We start from the raw sequence: 24,029 nt of genomic DNA, 5'->3' as shown, positions 1-24,029 counted from the left end.
AACAGCACCCATTATGTTTTGCGGGAAGGATATGCTTTTGTTACCAGATGGGCTTTGAAATAGAACTGAGGGGTCATCATGCAATTGTGGAAGCTTAATGGGTTCTTGTTTTAGCAGCTGAGTCACAGTTACATATACGCCAGCATTGGTGTTCTATCTTTTTTGATGGACAGTTTGAACATCCTGAAGCTGCATTGGTTTTGGTTGTCTAAAAAAAAAGATTAAAATAAAAATTATTTAAACTACTCCACCTGGCAATGTGTTGATAAAATTGTATCTTCTGAAAAAAAGATAATCTTATTTCTGTCTTTCAGTGGAAGTAAAATAGAAACAATTTCTCTTCATAATTGAAGGGGAGGTGGTAGGTGTGCACTACTGTTGAGCAGGAGTCAGAGATAGTACTCAGACAAGTACTCAGAGAAGTCAATTGTAAAAAATCTGGCAAAACAGTAGCTGAGGGAGCCTTTGGGATTTCTGTGTTATAAAAATAATTGTTGCATTAAAAAGGTAACTCTTTTTGTTTTTATAATTCATCTTCACTCCATTGAAGGCATTATAGGTATAGATATATGCAAGTGAAAGGTTTATCACCTACAGAGTAGGGTTACACGTTTTCTGAGAATCTGGTCTTTGAAATCAGGTGTTTGTATCTAATATGATTTTGGGAGAGTGTGACGAATGTCCAACCAGCATGTCAAATCCCATGCTCGTGTTGTAATTAATAAATATTTTTAAATGTGTCCCCCAGAAGAATGTAAGCACATATCAGTTTAGAGTAAACAGTTCTAATGCTTATTTAATGCTTGTTTAATTAAGTAAGGGTGGCTTTTGTTTCTTCTGTATGACAAAATACAAAAGTAAAAGATGCAGCATTGTTACCCACTAGGAAAATTAGTTGCAATTTTCAATGCATTTTCAGATTCAGAATCTCATTTTCAAATTAAAATTAATAATTTATTGAAGCTAAAGAGCTGAAAGTATTTTCTTACCAGGTACTTCGTTAAGTTTTTTTTTATTTGAAAAAAAGTAATGCCCTCTCACTAAGAAGATGGACATTCAGAATCATGTATATTGTCTGGTTATCAAGCATGTGTTTGTGCATTTCTGTTCCTGTGTTCCCTGCCAAATCTGCAGCTAATAATAAGAGAATAGCAGATTCTAAGTTATCTTTGGCATCATGCTCTAAATATCTGATGATGGCTTGGGTCAACTAGAGCTAACTGACTGGTTGACAGCATTTTTGACATGGCTTTAGAAGTCTGTTAAAGCTATGGTAGTAAAAAAAAAAATCAAAGTCAACCTCTGTGGCCACTTTTGCAATTGCAGAGTTAGTAGTTAGGGATTACCAAATTGAACGTAGTGTTCCTGTCAACCATCACTGGTGTCAGCTCCAAGTCTCCAGTTTCAATCAGCATGGTGTTGTGAAGTGTACTGCATACTCCAACCCCGCATGGGGTTTGTTCACAAGATTAATAAGGCAGGGTCAGAGGCAAGATACACATCTGCACATTGTTCTTATACCAAGCCTGAAATATACCTACCTTTAGAAGTTATTAAGTAGTTAACTTTTCTCTGACCTTTTGGCCAGGACAGGCAAAAAGTGTTCTGTTTAGCATAATATCTGTGGCTGCCTAATCAGGATTAATACTTTCTTTAGCTGAAAACCTGTTCTTTGGAATTTTTCTGCTTGTGTTTACAAAATTGTGTCTTGCCTTTTGGTCTAATCAGAAGCGTGTAATTTGGAAGCCTGGTGTAGATATTGCTGCACAAAATAAAACAAATCTTGCGGATGTAATATCTGAACTAACAATACAATGAATGAAATATTTTACCAGGATGATATCTGGATCATATCATCCTAAATGTTTCAGGAATAGAGATTCCTTTTCCTGAGAAAACCATTTCTTTTATCATCTCAGAGCCTTTTTTGGAAGAGTCTGACAATAAGCCCCTTCTGATCCCCAGTCCTTAAAAGTTATGACCCTTACAGAGCAATCAGTCTTATCATGTGCTTTACTTCAGAGATACAAAGACAAACCAGAAAAGCTGCTGAGTGATTTCTTCTGAGAGAAGGAATAAATTCATAGCATTACAATTTTGAAGAAGTCAGGACAAAATAAGTCGGTTCATTTTAAATTCATTTCCTAAGCTTACGAGAGGCCTTTACAGCAAAATATATAATATTTAGCAGTAGTTCCTGACACAAGCCTCAGCATTAAACTTCTGAATGTTTATTTTGCACGTTCTGTGATACGTATTCTACCCTTTGTCCCCCAGTTCCATGTGGTACCAGAATCTGTGAGTCAGATTTTGCAGGTGAGGCTGGATGTTTATGATGCCAAGAATTTTCTGACTTTTCTAGGTGCAGAAATTAAAAGCACTATTGCTTTTAGCAACAGGTTCTTTGTAGGACCAGGACCCTGCTTAAATTTTGGAGCTGCTTACTTCTCTATGACAGTAACACAATCCAAAACAAAGCTCTTGTTAAAATTATAATACTCCCTCTGCTTCAAGGTCTCACTGGCAACCTCAGCCAGGAAGATGAAGAGCCTCCTTCAATGTAAGCAGCAGTCTGTAAAGAGCTTTAATGTTCAGAGTCATGGTGTTCTGCTAAGCATGGGCAGTATGAACAGTTAAGCAGAGATGGGTTTCTCTCCCAAGCACTCCCCCACTCCCAGTTGGTCTGGGACATCTCTTATCAGTGATAACTTTGTGTTAGTGTTGCTCAATTCTAGCAGTCCTGGAGAAAAAAAAAATATTCAGATGATAATTGAACAGTGACAGCTGGTAATAGATGGGCCAGGTCATGAATTGTGTTTGTTCTTTTGGAACTAATTATTCAGTTCAGCTTTTCTTTTTTCCCTCTGCTTATTTAAAGTAATAAATGTTTAAAGCGAACTCAAAAGAAACAAATATTTGGCAGATGTACTAGTCAATAGTGATGTGAGTGCTTGGTCTGAAAATACATGAAAATCAGTTACATATTTAGTAAAATATTTTTGAGTCCCTATTTTTATTGTTAGGGGAAGATCTGCGCAGTACTAAAGAAATCAAATAATGTCTTTGTTATTTTAATGATGGAAACTGCTCACAGAGAAGAAAACTAAGATTTTTCATTTTTTGAATCAAACTGAGATCTGTTAGCAAATGCTGTTTTGAATATAGCATGCAGCATGGCAGCATATAAAGGCCTCCAGCAACTGCACAAAGTCTTGATAAAGTTGTTAAAAGTTATATAGCATAAGAGCTCAGAAAATGTCTATGTACATAACATGCCCTGTTTTTTAATGTCCTGTTTAGAGGACCTCAGAATGATGGAAGATACGTGTGTTAGTTGTTTCCTGGAAACTAGATGAATTCTGTTCTTTCTAGTTCAGAGCTCAAAACTGCAAGCCACACAATTTCAAATCACTAGATCCAACAGTCCTAACTCAACTCAGAGTCATTGTAAAGCCAGTGATGGTTCTGGGTTGTTTAGGCTTTTGTTCTGGTTGCTCAGGACTGTGTCTGAGTTGGTGTTTTAATATACTCAGGGATGGAGATCCCACAAACCTTCTGGGAAACCTTTTTCAGTGGTTGATTACTCTTGCAGCAGAAATGTTGCTTCCTCTCTTTAAGTGGAATGTTGGTATTTAAATATGTGCTTCTTGCCTCATCCTACCAATTAAAAGGTTCTGTATACATCTTTTACTCCCCCCCTCATCAAGTAATTGTATAATATGCATGGATAAGAGGACCTCAAACCTTCTTTTCCCCCGTCTGAACATTACTAGGTGTGTCAGTCTTTGCTCAGATGTCATGTCAGTACATTGCCTGGCCATGAACTTGCCTGGCTTTTTCATCTGTGCACTTTCATCCATATAGAGCAGTTGTTCTGACATAGTTGTGAGATCTACTCAGATCATGCCTTCCAGTTACTGAAAGAACTATTTAAGTATTTTAAATATCTAGATTATTTCTATAGATACATCTTTTCTCTGAATTAAGATTGCCTTTCTTGCTAGGGAAATATCCAAGGGAAGCTTTAGTATTAGTTAGTTTCTTTTAGATAGGTAACAGCTCATTCTCCAGGGCCCGTGTAGCAATGCAGAGAAGAGTGGGAAAGGTTGGAAGCCAAAACCTCTTAACTATGGAATATTTTTTAGTTCATTTTGTGAAACCTAAAGAGGGGATAAGATTCATTCAATTTGAGCAGTGAAAATAGCAATGTATAGTGACAGAAAGAAAATACGGTGAAATCACCATATTTGCTGTTTTAGAGAGAGAGCTCAGGAGGTGTAGCCAGGTCTTTTATATACCCAAAATCAATAAAATAAAACTCCTTAGACCAGTGTAACACTACACCAGGCATTCTTTATTCGGTTGGATGCATGAGGGGATATCTCCACCGAAATAGCCTGCATGCTGAGTGCAGAAAAAGCTCCTGTTTATATACTATATTTTACTTACATATTCATAGATTTTCCCAGGAAAAAAATATACATATTATAATAATTTTCCCAAAGTCATTACCTTACATTCCCTTCCTTCTGTGCATGTTTTCTGTCCTGGGAGATTGGTGATCCCTGGTGATGGGCAACCCCAAAGTTGTACCTGACTGCCTGGTGAACTCGTAAAAGCTTGCAGAATGGGGCTGGGTTGCTTTCCAGGTCTTCTTCGTACAGAATCAGCATTGTGTGGTTCCATAGGCCAGTGGTTTTTGAGGAGCAAGCACCTACCAGGTGCAAGCAATTCTCCACCTGGCAACAGTTTCCTGATGAAGGGCAACAGTATTTGTCACCCTCTGGCTTTGCATTACTCTTGGGAGATGACCAGATTCCTCAGGAGTGCTCTGGATTCAGTGATAAGATGTCTCAGCTTCACCAAAAGCTATGTTTGATCACAGTACTGGTGGGGTTTTTTTTTGTTTTTTTTTTTCTTTATAGAACATTTATTTATGTGAAATCTCCTGTCAGATTTGGACATTTTTACCTGGGGGAAAGGTGAAAGCAAAGAAACCTTGGAACAGAAGTTTAGGTTGCCAAAGATATTTAGCATTGCCATTTCCCTTTGTGAATGAAATACTGATCTGTTTCTGAAGCCACATGTGATAAATTAGGATGTACTGTTTTAATATTGTTATGAATATATGGACCAAATCTATGCAGTGTTTTTTGTAATAAACTAACATTTATTCACTTTAATATAGGCTTAGTAACAAATATGTTACATTATGGATAGTTAAATTAATTCTATAATATTATAATATGGAAATTATTTCTTTTATATTGAATAAGTGATCATATAGGAAAAAGAATAATTTAATTCTATTTGGAGCTCACCCCCTGATGTGTATGTTTTATGTCATTCCTAAAGTGAAAGGAAATCCAGTGTAAGTGGTCTTCTTGGGTAGAACAACTGAATGGCTCTCTAGTGGAGAGTTTTCTGGTTTGCTTCTGAAATGCAGCAGTGGTTCTTCCTGATCTGTAAGAATTAATATTCCCTTTGTAGTGTTTGTCCTGCAAAGTGAATGTTGGATTATGTTATTTTGAAGGTTAGGCTCCAACTTAAGCATTTTAAGGCAAGCTTCTCTTGGAGCTGTATGATGTTACAGCCTAGCTTGGTTTTAAAGTGAGAGAGGGTAACCCATTTCAACTTGTTTCCCTCTAGATAGATATATTAATATTCAATTCTGTACGATCGGAATCTTCTTTGAAACCAAAAGAGAGAGGAAGGACAGGAATCAGGTCCAGGATCATATGTTTACAGATTACATGCAGCAGATGTAGTTGGGACAGTAACAAAGAACCTTTGACAACATCATTGTTGTGGCTGTCAAGTGACTGAAGACGTCTTTGCCCTTCAATACTGCTCTTCTCCTAATTTTGTGTTACAAACTCCATGTTAATGTTAAAAATGTAGAAGTTAGAATTTAACTGGTTTTATAACTGTACTGATAGGATTTATTTTTCCATTATGTGAATTTTCATTCCAGTAGTGAATTTCTAGAGGACGATTTTGTATGATAACTCTTTTGTTGCACAAGACTTCATATTTTAATTCTAAGGACTTTTATTGGCACCAAAAAATTGGTTAGACTGCCAGATATTTGTACACACCAAACAGTCACTGAACACAATACAGATGGTAATAACTTTTTGCTAATGTGAAAAGAATGTTTTATTTAAAATCTGGAAGGATTACTGAAACTGACTGATCTACTACTCCTCTGAAGGAAGTGTAGACAAGAAACTAGTTACTGAAATGGTAAAATATTAGGTATTTCTAGTAGCCCTGTGAATTTCTATTCATTCATCAATAGCACTAGTTGTTTTGTTTTGTTTGTACTTATCCCCTATTAATTTATAATATTGACCAAATGGGTTAAATTCTCAATTTAACAGGCCATTCAGCCCTGTGATTTGAGTTATGGCTGGTGTTCAGTTTCATTTGATGGTAAAATCAGAAGCAGATGTGGATATTCATGTCAAAGAAACAGGTTCTCAGGATCTTTTAAACTTACTAGTACCATTTTGAGGGCTTTAAAACTGTATTTATTGAAGAACCTGATAATTTATGAAGGGACTGCAAAGCCTTGTCATGGAAAAAAAAATAATCTTTATGTAGATACAGTCCATTAAGTTGGCAGGGGCTGATGAACAATCTCTGTGTGTACTTACACATTTAGGGGTTAAACAAGTTTCGGGGTTGAACAAGCATTTTAAAATATATGAACTTTCTCTTTGGGGAAAAATAGCTTCAGAACAGCTTTCTGGAGAGGGAAGGAGAGAGAGGTTGAATAGAGGGATGTAAGTCAGGGTTAGAGAAAACAAAAATTATGTGAAATGCTGCACAAGTATTGCAGAGAAGAGGAATGGAGACTGATACTTGGATTGTCAGCAGCGCTGACAGGCTGGTGGCCTGTCCTCTTATTATCACAAAAAGAAACAAAATACTGAGTGGACCAACAGACATACTAAAATTATTTTAAAATCAACTTTTGTCTTCTTTCCTCTTCCTTGCCCCCCCTGCACGTTGAATGTTTCTTTCCCTCCCTTGTTGTTTTCCTCTGTTTTTATGCAGCAGGGATTCTGTGTCTAGAGTTACAGCTGCAAGACATGAGGGCCAAGCTGGTCAGTTGCTTTGTTTTGTTTTGATTTCCAGGGGCAATATGTAGCAATCTTGTCTGTTTGTCTGTCTGTTTCTCTACTCAGAATCTCTGGTGCCTGAATATTCAAGTCTTCTGGGTAGCAGGAAGACATCTTCATGCTCTCTTACCTGTTGGCTCAATTTGTGTCTGTGTGACAGAAGTGCTGTCTTGAAGAGGTGGTTGCCCTTTGAGATGCAGAGGACAGAAAAGATGTTGGCTCTTGCCTTGACAGAGGGTCATGTAGCCAAGGCATATTTTCCTCTCAAAAATAGTTATTTTTTAGTTATTAATAGTTATAGTTAATAGTTATTTAAAAGTTAATAGTTATTTAAAAAACCATCCTCAAAGATGGTCTTTTACTGATGCTTTCAACTTACTCAAACCCACATCTTTTTAAAGGTCTTGCAAAGCAATTTTTCCTGGGACCTGGCTTACATGGAAATTCATGGAGGGTTTGTGTTTCAGGAGTTTCAGAGGGTATTTGTAGCAGTTTAATTTTGTAAGACAAAAATCCCTGCTTATTTTCTAGTCAGAATTAAATAGCCCTGAGATATCTGTAGTCCTGTAGACTACTGGGGCTCAAGCTCATTTGTTCACTGGCCATGCAGACAGACATGTCTCCGGGAAACATGGAAGTTTGATTACTGCTAATTATGAGCATTAACTGCTGAAGAACCAGGGCAATGTGGAAGGCCGTCCACTACCTTAATCTGCAAAGTGTGCGAAACTTTCTGTTATGCAGTGAGGGAAACAGTGCTGAAGGATACTACAGAAACTGCCATTCTTCCAAAATTAAGCTTTGTTCCCCCTTCTGTACGTTACGCACAATGACAAGTTGAAATAATGATCTGCTAGAGCAATCTGCCTGTAGGTGGGATCTTCAGAGAATTGCACTGGCAATCTCCATAATGTCTCTTAACCCTGTGTAAATTGTGGTTTCTTCCTCAGTTACACGCATTCCACATCTTGCATGTAATTTGGAGCATATTTTTCCACCTGTATTATGTAATGTGCAGATTGAATGTTCTTTTTTCAAAGTTCAGAGATGCTACAGTTGCCAAAATCTGGTGAGTGTGGATGGAATATATGTTTTCCTTGTCTTGTTTTTCCAAAAAAGGATCATTTTTACTGAAATAGCTTTAGACAAACATCCTGAGTGGAGAATATCAGCCTGAGTATTTAGGAAGTTGGATAGAAGTTTAAGTTATTTATATTCTGTTTTAAAATAGCACAGTTAATGGTGAATATATTAATTATACATGTTAATTATAAATAACATTACTGTCTCTGCCTGCAGTCACTTGTATTAGAGATCAGTTTCAGAATGCATTTTGAAATAGGCATTTATACATCTTTCTTTTACTGTTTGTCTTCGTGTTCCCCTTTGTCTTGTCTTTTTCTTCCTGATTCTTTTCATTCTAGTTTCCCACTTCATTCTGTTTCCCTACTTCATTCTGGTTTTCCACTTATAACTTAGGCAATATGAGGAACAATAAGTTTGATTTGTGAAGGGTATTTTTGACTGCAAGAGAATCTGGTTTCACTCCCTTTGGGTTTTGCAAACAAGTAGTAATAAAATCAAGCCCAACAGCAAAATATTGCTTGGCAGTCTCTCAGACCACAGTGCCAGTGGTATGTGCTTTGATTTATGGTGTCTGTGCTTATTTTTGCATAGTATCTACCTGAAATCAGAGAACTGACAAATCAAAAATCCAATTGTCCTAAAATGTGGCTTGGTTTACTGAGAAGGGGTATAAAAACTGCAGGTTATTTAGGCTGGCCTAGCTAGTAACCTTTTGGATGAGGTGAAAGCCAGATGATTTTACTTCATAAGACTTACATAAAGATTTTGTAATAAAATAGGTCAGCTTGGTTGATCTCTGGTTTTGGAATTTGTGCTTGTTAAGAGTGTCTTAATCACATTTACCTCCTTGTCATACAATGACATGTCTTTTGGAGTATCATTCAAAGGTCTATTAAATGTGGTCTTTTGCATTAATTGTAGCATGGTACAACCTATTATTGAAATAAACATGGGCATAATATGCCTGCTACCAAATTGGAAGTCTTCATCTAATTCTTTCTATGTAAGTTCCCAGAGGATGGAGAAAATATATTTTCACAATCCCCTGCTTTAGGGTTGTGGACAGCACCTGGCCATGATTAGGAAGACTAGTGCATTGTCAGACTGGAGGACTGAAACAGGCAGGAATCTGTGGGGCATGTTCTCACTCAGGTAGATCTGGGCAGCATCATATATGCTTTGTGTGCAGTATTAGGAAGAGCGAGCAGCAGAGTAGAAGGAACTACCGGCATTTTTGAGGCCATGATGGACAATCGAAAGTGATCTTGGCATACTGTTGTAAGGGAAAAAGGCATCATTCAGTAGGGACAAATGGGGAATTTTATGCTGGATTTAAAATAACCAACAGTCAAAATACTTGTTAGGAGAAGCCTTATGATAAATCAGCATTAGGATTTATAGTTTAGTCAGTCAAAACATAATATTGTATTAAAATATGTTAGATTGTGTTTTGGGTCTTGCACTAGATTTTCAATGTTTGTAGTATCTATTTAAACTTCAGTCTGAACAAAGTCATTTAAGCTCTCAGAATCATTGTGAATCTGATGCATGGGTGACTTAATCAATCAACATGAAAAGTGTCTTATGTCTTATCATGTCATGATTTTGGTGGTTGTGTTAATATGTGACCACCTAAAGTGTGACTCAGTGATTGGCCTTAATCAACCACAGGCTCTACGCACTGATGTTTGACCTTTGTTATAGTGGGTGATCTTGCAAGGGCCTTATTAGCTATATAATTTAAATAGAAGGAGTCATATAATGGAGGAAGCAGTGTACTAATCAACCACTGTCAGCCTTTCGCTGAGGTGTGCAATTTCATTTTCTCTTCCAGCAAATATTACGGCATGCCCGTGGAAACGCTACAAAAGTGATATTTCTCATTACTGATGGCTATTCCAATGGGGGAGACCCGAGACCTATTGCAGCATCCTTGCGTGAACTTGGAGTGGAGATCTTCACCTTTGGGATATGGCAGGGGAATATCCGAGAACTGAATGACATGGCATCCCACCCAAAAGAAGATCACTGTTATCTTCTTCACAGTTTTACTGAGTTTGAAGCTCTGGCACGCAGAGCTCTTCATGAAGGTATTAATGTCCTAACCTCAGTAATCTACAGGGAGCAGAGAGGTCTGAATAGAAAGGCCTCCAGTACTGTCTTGCAGTTACACTTCATGTAGTGTTGATTCACTTTTTATTTTTCTCCTACCTTCTAGTAGAGATGTTTGTCCCTCAGTTAAAAGGATAAAGTTTTTTTGGCTTAACTCATCACCAACAGGATTTGAGAAAAATTCTCCTTACTGCTGTGTATACATACTTACATCCATTCAGTTCTTCATTTTGTCTGTGAAGAACAGACTGTGCTCTTGGGCCAATGTATCTTGTGCTTCAACGGGTGGAACTTAATACCTTTAGGGTGTCTCACACAGCAACAACAGCCCATTCAGAACCAGTCTAGATCCCTCTGTGTAAGAGTCAATACAATTTGTGTTTATGACCTTATACACGCAGTAAAACTGGAAAGAGGAAGAGGTGGAAAGAGAGTTCAGACTGTGATTCGTCTTTTAATCTCCAATATCCTAAAATAAAAGTTCTTTCTGAAATATAGGGTAGGTTTAGACAAGCAGATGAGAACACATGATTAAACATTTGTTTGGCAATGCTGCTTGATTGAGGCTTAGAACAGGCATCAGACTAGCCATTTGAATTTATTTGCTAAAATTTTTTAAAACATACTACTTTAAAATAACAGTGTAATTTCTGGTGCTTTGTTGCCAGCCTGTTTGTTCCATGTAAGGTTGGGTTGGTCTGTGTGAATGTGCTGAAGTTTTTTAGTTTATAATATGACCAAATGGTTTTCAATGCCATGAGCAAATGTTCTTTTGATGATTTTGTTCCAAATATGGCATCCACCAAAGCTGGGAAGAACTGTCCCAACAGCTTCTGTTGTGAGTGAGACTGCATTCTGGCAGTGTTAGACTCAAACGAGGAGAAAACGTGAGTGCACCATGGGTTTCAGTAAGCTCTTTTCCAGAATAAGGACACCAATATTTTGCACATTGAGCATAGGAAGGCTCTGCTCCATACTGCCATCTTTCCTACTTAGAACTGGAGCCTAGAGTTTTTAACAACTATTTCACTAATGGTGTAATGTGACACTGTGGCATTACTCTCGTTTGAATTCTTTGTTAATAAATTGATATTATTTCAGACCTGCCCTCTGGCAGCTATATCCAAGAAGATATATCCCATTGTTCATATCTCTGCGAGGCAAACGAAAACTGCTGTGACATCATGGCAAGCTGCAAGTGTGGCACTCACACTGGCCAGTTCGAGTGTATCTGTGAAAAAGGTTACTACGGGAAAGGACTACAACATGAGTGTACAGGTGAGTCTCATGTCTGAGTATTTCTGCATGTTCCGAATGCATGGCTAATCTATCGGAGAGCTAAAAGATCTGTTTAGGATTATGGCTATGTTCCATGGATCAGAATGCATTCAAGGCTGCTGGAAAACTCTCTGGCTGAAGACACAGAATAGCTGTAGCAGTAAAATTCACCTCATACCTTGTCATCAGCAATAGCTCAAAGAGATGCACAGGAAAGAAGTAAGAACAGGGCAAATATTCTGACAAAGTAAAACTTTCCTAAAACACAGAACACCAGAAATTTGTGACTTTACCAAATTTGTGAGCTTGTGAGTTTACCAAATCTGAGGTAATACCTTTTACTCTCAAGTGCTTGTAGTATGTTTTTCTCTCCTGAGTTATACTGATCACTTTTTGAACTTCCTTAAACTCTGCTGTTTGGAGAGGGGCTATATATGTGGATCTTCTCAGGATAAATTCTGGGTGAAGCTTACAATCATGGAAATGTGTTTTAATTCTCCCATGATGACTTCCAGTTACCATAGAGGAAGAAAACATTTGAGTCACTAAACAGAGACTTGTCATTGTGACATTTTGCTAATATTAGTTTTGTTACTACTTTTTAGAGAAACCCTTTTACTTGTATGCATTCGAAGTATGGTTAAAATAACAACAGTTTACACTTCTTTATGGAAGTGGATCTGTAAAGTTGTATTACACTCCCTGCCAATTATCACACTGTAATTCACCTTGTGTCTCTGAAACACCTTTCCTTTTTTCAGTGTGTAAGCAGGAATTCATTGAGTTTTGAAATCAATATGAGTACAGGAATGTAGTTAGGAATCTATATCAGCACTGGCACAATGGATCAGAACTGTATTATTTGTAAGTGGTTGCAGCTCCCTTTCATGCTCAATTAACTCTAAACAGATACACTATTCCATTCTCTTATTTTCAATTCTAATACTAATTTATTTAAGACAAAACCATATTTTCATCTTTTTTTCCTTTTGTCATAAAGTAGTTTTCCTCCACCTTGAGTGCCATAGTAAGATATTGAACAAAATACATACAGCATTTCTACCATTATCAGTAGGTTGTGTCATTAAATATTGTTTTGAGCTATTCCTAGAGAGAGCAGAACTATCATTTCAGAGTTGCTCTTTCTTCATGAAAGGGTCTTTTGACAAAGTAAGCATACCTTTCAAGTGCCACCAAAAATAGTAAAAGCCAGATTTCTTAAAATGGGCATTTTGCAGCTGCAGACAAAAGTTTCATTTTTGCTTCCTTGGTAGGTGCTTCTGAAATAAATTTGTAGAAGGGTCTGGTATTAGATACACTGCAAGTAAGCTGATGATTGCAGCCATCTGTTGTGTATGTGATGGTAGTTGAAGTTGTATACATGTATTTTAGGGACAATTTGACCAAGTAACTCAAACCTTTTCTTTATGTATGCTGTGTTCAACTCTTGTGTTTTTCAAGACAGAAAAATAAAAGATTATATGTTTTCTTTAAAGGAAAAAGAGCCTATTTTGAAATTTTTTATTCTGAAAAGGATACCAGCCTTTTTTAATATTTCACATCTGAGCATAACTGTGGATTTGTAAAGCATAAGGAATCTTAAGAATGCATCTTAACTTTTCTTCACTCTATAATGTGCAGGAGGATTTGTGGCAAGTTTACAGTGACAGGACTTCAGTTGCAATTGGACTATTTTTAGATGTTTTTTGGCAAAACTTGAAGATACTCCACTAGCCTGTGTTTCCCTAGTACAGTAAGGCTTTTTTAAAAGAATTTTAATTAAGAGGGAAATTGCTTTTCTGTATAGCATCTGTTAGTTTTGCTATTGTGTTTATTTTCTGTGATTATTTTCTATATTCTCTGCTTTTAATTATACAAGCTTACTGTTGTTTATGGTTTTAAATGTGAGGCATCAGAATAACACATAAAAATCCTTACAGTTTTTTACTTTCATAATTACCAGAAAACACCCTAGAAATCTTCTGTTAAACAAAATAGGAGTCACATACTTTGTGCTGAAAAGCAGATATTCAGTCTCCCACTCCTGCTCTTTGTAGTATTGTTGATGATGTGCCACTAAAGGAAGAGCAGACTGAATGTTCTCTGCTTTAAAAAGCAAACCAAACAAAACTTCTTGGCCCACACTGGGAACTTCATATGGTGTCTGGGATAACTGTGGCAAAGGAAGGAGCAAGAGGAAAAACAGAAGCAGGATGGTAACCGATACCCAAGTATTGCAGAGTACATGAGCACCTCCTCTTCAGTAACTCTTCACTTTTTCATCTTCTTTTCCTTGATTACAAATGTTGAGGTTCAAACTAGAGACAACCAAAGAAAAACACATAAGGCAGCAAAAATAAATCTTGTGATTTTTCATTAGGACTCTTTCTTCTGTTTCGTCAATAAAAGGTGAGTTGTTTAAATCAACTGCACCTTTCATAGGAGAGTAAAAAAAAGTTCAGACCTCCATTGGTATCTTCTTCTTTCTCTTATGGCATTAGAATATATGTCTTTGACATGCTGTTTTCACTTTTTTTTTTTAAGTAAGACTTTCCGTGGACAGTTCTGGTTTTGGTGGTCTGTTGGGTTGGATGACCTTCTAGGTTCAAGATTATGCAACTGAAGATAGTACCCATCATGTTCACCTCATCAGTTACTCCTAAGCACAGCCACTGTTATTGGAGAGGTTAGGAAGCTGTTGTCTTGCAACCACTAGTTTCTTTTGTGTAGAGCGTATTTTTTGCAGGACAAGGTATCCATAAAGATGATGTTCAGCTCACAGGGCAGAACAAATAACTTAATTCCTTGTTCTCTAGGCTGGTTATTCATTATTTTGTTTATATTTAGCTCACTGCTTGGGTATAGTCATTGAATTCCACCATCCACATGAATCTTTAATAGCTTTTTAATATGCTGCATATTTAGGAATATGCAGCATATCAGTAATCATATGCACAGCTACTAGGGCAAGATTCTTGGCTTCAAAACACCACATGGATTAGATTTCTAAAGAGCCTTTCCAGTGAAATATGAAAACATGTGAAAACTCCACTTCTTTTTCTTTTTTTTTTTTTTTAAACAAATATTAATTCAAAACACATTACTGAAAAGACTTTAAACTGAGGGTGTATAGGTTCAGCAAGGGAGGGAGGATTTGCCTTTTGTGGTTTCTTGGACTGTGGACCTAATTTTCATCCGAGCATTTTTTCCATGAGATTTTCTGGATTGTTCCTGTTGAGAATGCAAAACCAAACCTGATGTTCATAAATTGGATATCTTTCTAGTTAGGAAAAAAACTTTTGAGTTTAATACACTACTAGCAGTTTTTACCTTAGTCACACAGGAAGAACATTAATTCCAGTGGTGAGTCCAATCATCCAGTCAAAGGAAAGTAAATATTTCTCCTGCCATGCTGTCTCCTTCCTCCCTTCCTTTTGATAGGAGCTTCCACTCCCCAGAAGCTGAATCATCCTTTCTCAATATTTTTCTGTGAGAGGTATTTCTTTACCAACCCTGGAGGAGTTACTAGATGAAGCTTTGCCAACCATCTTGAAAATTGGCAGATGGTACTTGGAAATTTTCACTAAGTTTTCAAGATTCCTCCAAGTCCCAAGGCTTCCAGAGTTAACAACACATACAACATATGCTGTACTCTTCATCGGGTGCCTACCACGGATCTGGAGGAGAACCACCACTCAGAGATTCTGACAGACAGGGAGGGAAAAGAAAGCAAGAAAGGGAGTGTGAAAAAGATTCATTTATTCTGCATCTTAAAACTGGGTGGGAGTTTGTTTTGATTCCTCTCTCCTCCTTTGCTTTTAATTTCTAAATCAGAAATCTAAATCTTGATTTCTAACTCAGCTGTCACTAAAAGAGGGCTCCTTGTATGACCTGCAGCCATTGAAAACTGACAAATTGAAAAATGTGCATTTCTTTGAAGAAAGTGTCAAATGGCTGCTGGTGTGGTATTTTGTGTCACATGACCCTGCAGATCTTAATATACCAAAACAAGAAAGCAAATAAAAATTTTACATCAGATGATTTCAAATAACTTGGATTACAACTGTGCAAGGAAGTTAGAATGTATGTGCTTAATGAAGCAATAATGAAATGCTTTCAAAACCTGAACAGTTTGGAAAGACTTAGGAGTTAGACTCACCTGCTGTAGAGACGGAAAAGCCTTACTGGAGAGACTTTTCTCTGTGTACAACTTCTGTCAACCTGTGATTCACCCCTTTTACTGAACTGCTCTTTAATCATGATCCCATTTCTGTAACCCTATGGGGGGGATGAGACACGTTTGTATACTTCATTATTTTTAATTTAGTCTTCTTTTGTTACACAGTGACTTTCAATCTGTGATAATACACAGAGGCTCTGTTGTGAATATGCTGTGTTAAAATGCCTGGCTGTCATGAGGAGGGAGCTAAACCAAGAGGAAGGATGCAAAATGCCTGTAACTAAGTAATGCTGAATTGACGCCTAATTAATATTGGCAAAATTATTTCTTGCTGCCATTCTGTGTATTTTTTTCTGTTTCTTATTAATCTTGTGACTCTTTTTGGGTAAGAGTTTCAGGAAACATCGTGATGGTTAAATACAAAATAAATGTAAATGTGTTTTTCTAGTGAGGGTAGCATAACATGATGGGTGAGTACAGGAGAAAAGTAAATCAGCATAAATGCATTTTCCACTGAGAGTACTGGAAGAAAAGTAGATGAGAAAGATGTATGTAAAAAACAAATACTATAGACATGGCTGTGGAAGTTTAGCAGGTTAATTCTCTTTTTAAGTCTTAAAACAATAATGTAAAAGCATTAATAATTATTGTTTTCATGAATACTGAAGAAAATGGCTTTTAGAAATGTTTATTGTGCAAAATAAATACATCCAGAAGCATGCAGACATACTACTCCAGATTTTTTACATTTAATGCTGCTTTTTAAAAAATTAGTCTCCTGAAGCCTAGTATTGTGTACTTTGCTTCTGGAAATTAGGTGAAGGTTCTCCTACTTGTTGCTATAGAAAGCAAAGCAAAGCTGAGGGAAAAACTTAATTGGATGCTGCAAGATTTTTTGAAATGTAGCACACAGCAGAGATAAATTACAGTATATTGTATAGTGTATTGTCCGCATATTCTTCATGTCAGGAGAGGCTTTTGGTTGGTTTTTTTGGTGGTTTTTTGTTTTCTCTGAATGATTGATAGAGATGAAGATTGCTGCATGATCATACCATAGTTTTGCTGCTATTTTAGGTGACTTCTGACACCAAAGTAGTTAGTTTCCCACTGTACAGCCTGCTTTATGAAGATGAGGCATTTCTGGCAGTGAATTAAAATCCAGATTTAGACCATCAGAAAAACTCTTTAACAAACTCTAGAGTCAGACCCTGAGCTCTCCATTAAAAAAAAAATTAAAAAAGGAAAAGCATGAGTTCTAACATCTAACTGCAGGGGCTTTGCCTGCAAAATTGTAAAGAGAGGATCTTTTCTTGTTCAGTTTGGTACAAATTTTTCACATAAATAAATGGCACGTGAAGCTGCTGGTGGGTTTTCACCCTATCCATAGTTTTGACAAGCTGGTTGAAGTGGATAAGCGTATCTCCACTAGTGTCAGTGAGATCTGGATCAAGTCTTTGGAACTGAGTGGTTCTTCACCTTGTGTATCAACTGTATGAATCTTCTGTTGCAAAACTAAAACTTGTAAATAACATGATAGTTAATATGGGTAGCAATGTTTCTATACTATTTTTTTTCTAACTCTTCACCATGTAGCTTGTCTCCCTTGAATTTTAAACTCAACTGCGGCAGAAAAAGAAAACCCAGAAGCTACAAAAAACCAAAACAAAACTAAAAAAAAAGTTTTCACTGCATTTCTGCACCATTCCTGAGGAATTTCTTTAACAAATGAAGTTAGAGGGTCAAGGTGAAAACCCAGATTCAATTTTGACATATGCAGACCAGAAAAACAGAGGTGTAATTTTACACCTGTACAAAAATATCCATCCTTTCCATCTAGATGTTATCTGAGGCTTTAGAAAATAAGTTTCTATGCTAAATCAGGCTCTGTCCTATTAAGTCCAGAACTGTTCTGCAGTGCATTTGTTGGAATATTAGAACGTGATGTACAACTTACTCTTTTTTCCTTATCTTCAAAGTCTTGGTCACCTCAGAATATTAAGAAAATAAAGCCTCCAGAATATATGTGTGATTTGAGGAGAAAAAAATCAGCCATTTAGAGGACTTGAGAGGTGCAGAAACTATACCCTGATTAGAAATAGACATGACACAGAAATAGTCTTCTGCTTTCTTTGTCAATCAGACTTAGGCTCTATATAGAGCCTGTCTCTGTGTGTCCTTTGGCCACAAGGTAAACATTGCAGCCAATCATTCTATTTAAAAAGGTTAACAAAAGTGTAAGTACGTTTGGTTAAATTACTGTAAAACCTTTACTGTTAAGGCTGAGATTTGTGCTGAGGCTCTAGACAGGAGGAAAGGCAGTCTGTTTTGCCTTCACTAAGATCACGCATGGTTTGAAAATATCCTTTGTCAGTAGTGCAGTCCTGGTAGAAGTGGTAGTTTAAAAGTTTGCCCTGGACATGTCTTAACTCCTTAAAATGTTCATCAGCCAGCTGTCACTCATTTTTAAACAGTTTAGGGTCAAATCATTTGACAAGGGCCATTGATGAGACTTCGACTGGTGGGACTGGCATCATAGCGGGATCTTACTGGAATAGTTGTCCCATGAAATCCTTAATGAAAAGTTTTCTACTGCAACATTCTTTGTTTACCTCTGTGGATCGCATAGTGTCTTCTTACTTTCACTACCTTTTCAGAAACACATAGCCAGGATGTTTTTGTAGACATATTGCTCCTGAACTTGTGCCATCTCACAAATTAAAAGCAGACAACTTAGCATTCTCTGAGCTTCTTAGTAGATTTTCTCTTAGAGAAGAAAATATTTAAATTCTTGAAACAGTGCATCAAGGACAAAATGAGATAGCAGTATAAAGCAAAGTGTTAATTTTTGAAGTGAGGAGAGGTTAAAATACTCAACATTTGTTTTAATTACCTACTTCATTCCTGGTGGCTCTCCAGGGCTCCAAAGCTTCACATTTAACTACTTAAGTCATTCCTAGAAAGTAATTTCTGCTACAATTAACTTGCAAGTTTCAGTCTCTAGTGCCTGTGAGTTTGTGAATAAGCATCAGGATTTCTAGCATCATAAATTGCACCTGAAGTCTTGTCAAAGCTGATTCCTTTAACTGAATTCCTATTGTGACAAAATCAGGCATCCCCCGTGTCTCTACATTTGGATTTTAATGGATAGTACATACTGTATTTGTCATGTGTCAAACAAATTTGACTCTTAGCTCTCAGAACAAGTTTCAAATTAAGATGGAGTGTAGGAATATTTTCTCGTTTTTTAAAGTCCTTTTCTTCACTTATGCTGTGAAATTCATTCTGCCCAAGCCAGTGTACCTTGCACAGTGCTTTTCCTGTAAGAAAGACTATTTCAATATTTTAAACAAAATTATCTACTCCTCTCCCAATACAATAATATTGTGTATGAAATGCAATTTGCAGCAATTGCAAATGTTCGGAGGTGGTGACCGGTTACTTGTCTTGGTTTTGCTGAGAGGGAGAAGAAAACACAGAAGCAAAAGTGCACAAAGCTCATCAGGTCATAACCCCCATCTAAATAAGTCATTTGTTTGCAGATTTTGACCTGTGTAAAACCTTTCAAGGGATGTGTACCCAAAAGGCAATATAGAGGCTTCTCTACTACTGTCTGGTCACTCATCTACCACTATCACAAGAGCATAAACATTGTAGTGAGGAGAGCTAAGATTGTTTTTCTGCTCCTTCTTTGGCTCAGTCCTATCCAGCTGACTTCTCTGTGTTCTCTGTGGAAAATGTCTGACAGGGCAGGTTCCTCAGATAGTTTCACAATTACTTCAGGGAAGAGTCCTCTCTGCCCTGTGCAGCTGTGCTCTCACTCTCTCCCACATTCTCTGTTCTTCAGACCTACAGGGGTCCAGAAGCACTTCAGATTCTGGTACCACTCAAGCAAAGACCATGGACAGTGAGAAGGATATGGTGGAAAAAACACTGTGATGAAAAGGGTTCAAAAGCCCACTCAATTTGGAGAAGTACAGCATGTGGGTTGCAGATACGTTATAGATACATAAGCTGATTATGCCTGCAAAGTACTCAGCAGCCAGAATGCTTGGTTGACTGTCTTACAAGCAGCCATGTTTTCTTCTATCAGCCTAAAATCTGCTGCAGATAGCCCAAATTTCTCAACCTGAAACAATGCTGACTGCATTGTGGAGTGTGATCCCGTCTCTAGGGAATGAGAAGGCAGCAGCACAGATTGATTTCAAATAGGAAATTGTTTTTTACTGGGTTTGTAGGTAATTTGATGAAAACAGAATCAGGACTCTGCATAAAAATGGAAATGTCTTCAGGCCAAAACCCTAGGGTTTAGTTTGTAACTATGCAAAACAAAGAACAGCAACTCAACACTTCCAATTCAGATGTTTTAATAGAACTAACACCTGAATGTAGTTTGAGAAGTTGATTTTTTTTCTCCCTAATCTGAAATCTATTGAATAGGAAATGTTTTAGTCGTTAAGAGTGGGAAGAATGAATGGACTCCCAACCTTGGAGTTGGTGGGGAGTTGAGAAACTCTGATGTTACAGAAGTGAGTATAATGTAGTTAAATATATGGCCTAACCTAATATAAGGTCTATAGCCATATCTTATAGAGACAATTTGGACCTGACAGATTTGAAACAAAACCCAATAAAATTAGGGACTAAATTGCAGATTTCAAGCAGTGTAAAGCATAGAGAAATTGCAAAAATCTATCTGTGTCAGTATGGGCAGATGTGCTAATTTTACACAGGCCTGCACTTACTGTAACAACTTAAGAACTGGCTCTTTCTCTTGGCCATTAAAAAAATCTGCTGGGGTTTTCTTCCCTGACATCAAAAGAAACATTCTGAACACACACACACACACACACACACACACACACACACACGAAAAAAAAAAAAAAGGAAAAAAAAGGGAGGGGTCATGGAACTTTTGCCCCAAAAGAGTTCAAAGAAAGGGTGTTCCCTTGTAAATGCTAGTAACTACCCATGCAAAATTGTCATCTCCTTGTGGCATGTGGTTTGTTTCTCAAACAAAAGTTCAAGAAGATGAAGTACGAGACGTTTTCTACATAGAGGCTACTAGTACTGCATGTCTTTTTTTCAAAGATTATTGCCATTAACCAGGCTGTTTTTTGGTTAGTACTTCACAGATTAATTGAGAGTGTTAACACTGTTCTGACTACTGTCAGGCTCCATGTCAGCTCCAGTTTTTGATTTTATGGCAGAAAAGTGCTTGCTACATTCTCACTGTGTTCCCCTAGAACAACTCATATTTGGAAATGCACATAGGTGGTATTAAAAACTGTGTAGAGATAGAGGCAGTATTCTGGTGGAACACAGAAGCGCCTACATGATGGGCTGGGAAAACCCTAAGTCACATGAATTTAAAAACATATAGTCTGACTTTTATGTGTGTATAAAAATATCTGGAGCTCTGGAAGAAAACACTGGCCTCTTATTGTGTTTTATCTTTCTATACTTTGTTTCACATATTGCCCTCCTGCTGAGTTCAGAACATACCGTGAAGCCTGTGCAGTCATGGGAATGCCAGTCTGCTAAAGCCTCCTGTAATAACTGTAGTGTCTTAGGACTCAAGACCAGTCTACCTGACATCAGCAACACTGTGTATGCACACTTTGGGGAGTCCAGTCCAGTGAGGAGGTGTTCTAGAAACTTTAAATGCAGCAGGTAACTGGTCTGAATCTTCTGCATCTCTTATCCCTGTGTCACAGTGGTGCCATTAGTCCCAAAAAAGAAGGTATAGAAGAGGGGCTTTCTTGCAGGAGTATGAAATACTGCAAAAGTTAGTCAAGTAACTCAGCTCACAGGACTAAGGTTTTCTAATACAAGGAGGAAAGTGGGAGGCTGAGTAGCCTTGTTCTGAAGACTCATGGTGTCAGTACAGGATGTAAGTAGTGCCTGCCAAGCATCATAGTCATATACTGGAAGAGTTACATATTGTTAAGCTGGTGTTTCTTTTGGACTTGCATTATTTTCTGTCTCACAGAGGCATTAATATGTATGCCTAAACATATTCCGATCCCCTAGTCCTATTTCTGTTGTCAGCTTGCAAAGAATATCACATGAAATGCAAATGTTTCCCTCATTTTAGAACCTAAGCTTTTGCCTCAACTTTGTATCAAATATGCTGTCACTTGCAAATCCCTTCATTTGAGTTTTTATGTCATTGTGAATTGTAGAGGAGTAAAACACATATATAAATTTTGATCTCTTTTATTTCTGAATGGAAATTCAAAATACCTTATGAAATGCAACACCTTTTTAAAAACATGGCACTTCTGTGAGCACCCATATTCTTCCTGGTTGGCCAAAAACACTAAAAAATTGTCCCAGTGGCAGCACAGGAGTTCTGACTAGGTTATGGCACAAGTCATGGTAGGGATTCTGGTTAGGTCCTGGCGCAAAGGCAAGGACATTTAGTTTTCATTAGCTGCTTGATTTAATCAGTGAGAGTAGCCAAGCTGCATTTATGTGTGGCTTTTAAAGTGGACCAGTAGCTCACCTTGTGCTCACAGTCCAAACCCCTGAGAACAGAAGCAGTGTGATCAAAATTTGGATTGAGAAGGATCTTACTTGCCTCAGACACTGAGGAACCCTCTGCCAGTATCTCTTTAGTGTAACAGCAGCTGAGGGCTCCCATCACACTTACCTTTTTCACTACTTAGTGATACTCCTTTTCAATACTCATAGAATCATATAGCAGTTGAGGTTGGAAATGACCACTAAGATCATTGATTCTGATCATTAACTTAACACTGACACGTCCACCACTCAACCACATCCCTAAGTACCATTCCTACACTTCTAGTAATACCTCCAGTTTTGATGACTCCGCTTTTCTGGACAGTCGCTTCCAGTGCTTGACTTTCTTAAACTTTTGGTGAAGAAATTTCTACTAGTATCCAACTGAAACTTCCCCTGGTGCAATTTAAGGCCATTTCCTTTCACCCTATAACTTGCTACTTAGAAGAGGCTGACCTCCACCTGGCTATACCATCCTTTCAGGGAGTTATAGAGTGATAATGTTCCCCCCACCAGGCCTCCTTTTCTCCAGGCCAAACATGCCCAGCTCCCTCAGCTACTTGTGCTCTAGACCCTTTTGCATCTTTGCTAGCCTTCTTTGGTCACACTTCACTGCCTTAGTGTCTTTCTTGTAGTGAAGGGCCCAAAACTCACCCATGATAATGGCTCATCCAGCTTAAGTGCCAGAAAAGTTTGGCCTAGAAGCAGTAATAAGCTATACTGTGGCCCCAAGAACACAGTTTGTATGGCCCTCAATTCCAGCTTAAAAAATGAGGCGTCTTGCTTTGCCCACCTCCAGGATTCTGCTGTCTTTACTCTGCTGATAGTGCTTCACCATCAACAGCATTTTATCATCAACTGCCTGGGCACCTTCCCCTCTGTCTCAGACAAGAAGGCAACTTTGCACTCTGAGAGCCTGTGAGAAGGCCCTTATTGCCTTCTTGTTCCCTGCTTCTTTTTACCTACCTATCCCTGCAGACGGAGGTGATGGATTACAGCTGTGACTTGTCTGGTTTTTGCCACAGGGCTGTAGCACAGGCAAGTATTAATGGTAGTAAGTTCAAGGTCTATGAATGTGATGTTTCACAAAGCTGTCTGTAACATCTTGAATTTCATTCCCAGTGATGTTAGAGATTGATTTATTCTCATTATTTTAAGGTAATTTTTGGGAGGCCTTCTACATTGAAATAGAAAGTGCAGTGCCTCATGCGTTCATAATCAGAGAGGGAGGTAGTTTATAAAATGTCACTTGCACCCTCACTGGTTCACAGTCTGCAAAAGTAGAAGAAACTAGCTAAGAATTTGTCTCCACCTCAGGAAAAACTGGGATGTTTGTAGATAGCATTAATTATGTTGTGAAACTAACTATTTGGAATCAAGTGCTATTTAGAAATAGATTTTCTAGCTAAAACTCTGTGGTTTGATAATTTTGAGTCTTGGGTCCACTGGGCAGTGATTTAATAATTTTTGCCACTTACCTTTTTTGCTTCAGATTTCTATTAAGTGTGTTCCCTCCTTCTTCTTCTCCATCTCTGAAGATGTGTATGGTCTTGTTTATGGCAAAAGAGCTTAGAAAGAGAGCATGTATTTAAAGGAGAAAGGACTGGAAGACTGTGGCAGACCTTTTTTCTCCCAAAATATGCAAAGAATCTCACTGCCCTTTAGAAAGAGAACAAGTGATTCTGCCTTTTTAAGGTGGAAAAATTACCTTTCAAGCAGAG

General features: G+C 37.7%; 1 protein-coding gene across 1 annotated transcript in view; it reads left to right on the top strand.

Annotated features, from left to right (window-relative positions):
• The window catches only part of SVEP1 (sushi, von Willebrand factor type A, EGF and pentraxin domain containing 1), a 117,827-nt gene that overhangs the window by 3,429 nt on the left and 90,369 nt on the right, over nucleotides 1-24,029 (top strand). The window contains exons 2-3 of the mRNA XM_064403058.1: nucleotides 10,048-10,303; nucleotides 11,427-11,603. Coding sequence (XP_064259128.1) covers nucleotides 10,048-10,303; nucleotides 11,427-11,603 — 433 coding nt within the window. The remainder of the gene's footprint in view (nucleotides 1-10,047; nucleotides 10,304-11,426; nucleotides 11,604-24,029) is intronic.

This window comes from Passer domesticus, chromosome Z (genome assembly GCF_036417665.1).
Source record: "Passer domesticus isolate bPasDom1 chromosome Z, bPasDom1.hap1, whole genome shotgun sequence".
In the NCBI taxonomy this organism is placed as follows: Eukaryota; Metazoa; Chordata; class Aves; order Passeriformes; family Passeridae; genus Passer; species Passer domesticus.
This window is presented reverse-complemented; position numbering and strand designations above follow the sequence as displayed.